Source organism: Aptenodytes forsteri, unplaced genomic scaffold (genome assembly GCF_000699145.1).
Source record: "Aptenodytes forsteri isolate BGI_AS27 unplaced genomic scaffold, ASM69914v1 Scaffold811, whole genome shotgun sequence".
NCBI lineage: Eukaryota > Metazoa > Chordata > Aves > Sphenisciformes > Spheniscidae > Aptenodytes > Aptenodytes forsteri.
In genome coordinates this window covers 25549-26590 of record NW_008794131.1, presented here as the reverse complement: position 1 = coordinate 26590, position 1042 = coordinate 25549, and the positions used below count along the sequence as shown (strand labels likewise).

At 61.7% G+C, this 1042-nt stretch overlaps 1 protein-coding gene across 1 annotated transcript in view; it reads left to right on the top strand.

Moving 5' to 3' along the window:
- Positions 1 to 106: 106 nt before the first annotated feature.
- LOC103898533 (non-receptor tyrosine-protein kinase TYK2-like) overlaps positions 107 to 1042 on the top strand; it is a gene marked incomplete at its 3' end in the record, with an annotated part of 24283 nt that continues 23347 nt past the window's right edge. Inside the window, exon 1 of the mRNA XM_009278809.2 lies at positions 107 to 313. Within this exon, the coding sequence (XP_009277084.1) occupies positions 127 to 313 (187 nt within the window). The remainder of the gene's footprint in view (positions 314 to 1042) is intronic.

Here is a 1042-nt window from a genome sequence, read left to right as displayed (position 1 = left end):
CCCGGTTGCCCGACCGGGAGGGACCGGTGGCGGGGCGCTCCGTGCTTTGCCAACGCTCGTTTTTATTTATTTCACTGGGTTTGGGTTCCCCCCCCTGCAGCTGGGGCGTCTTCGGGGGCCGTCGCCATGTCTCTGTGCCAATGCGCGGTGAAGCACAGCGAGTCGGACGCCGAAGGCTGTTGCTTCTCGGCGAGCGGTGGCTTGAAGGTTTGCCTGCACTGGAGCGGCGAGGAGGAGCGGGAGCGGTGCCAGACCTACGCCCGGGGCACGCTCAGCGCCGAGGAGATCTGCATCGACCTCGCGCGGAGGATCGGTGAGCGCCGGGGAACTCTCTCTCTCTCTCTCTTCTGAGACCTCAATACCCAACCGGCTTGTGTCCTGCGTCCCGGCGCTGAGAAATTTCCAGTTTCCCAATCTCCGGGACCGTCTAAGCTGTTTTAGCCGATAAATCCGGGCTCTCGGGTTGGTTTTAAGAAGCAGCTTCCCGCTAACCGGCCGTTGGCAAATCCTCCCGTTGGAATTTGGGCATCCCCCCTCGCTCCGGAATCCCTGAGCAGCCGGGTGGGATGACTCTACCCGGAGGCTCAAGGCCGACGGGTCCGCGAGTTATTGGAGCGTGATGAGTTGAAAAGCAATTACTTCACCTCCGCTCATCAGCGTCCCCGTTTAACGAGCGCTCCGCCTCCCCTCGCCGTGGATTTCTCCCGGCGGAGCCGCAGAAATCGCGCCGGGCACCTCCGCCTGGGCTCTTCCCGGTCTGAGGGGCCGGTTCGCAGCCGTGTGGGTTTGAATTAAGGGCAGCTGATGTCTCCTTTTAACCGTTGGGAGAAGGTTTTAGCTCTCGCCTAAGGTTTAACCGGCAAATCCCTCTTGATTCAGGTTTCCCATGGGTTTTATTAACTCCCCTTCCCCTCGCCGCAGTCTGAGCAGCTCCGCGCGGCGGTTTATTGGGAAGAAAAACTGCTGAGGCTCCCCTGGCCAGCTGGCTTCCCCCGAGCGCGCCAGAAGGCCGGCAGGCGCACGGCGTCTCGCTTAAATGGCG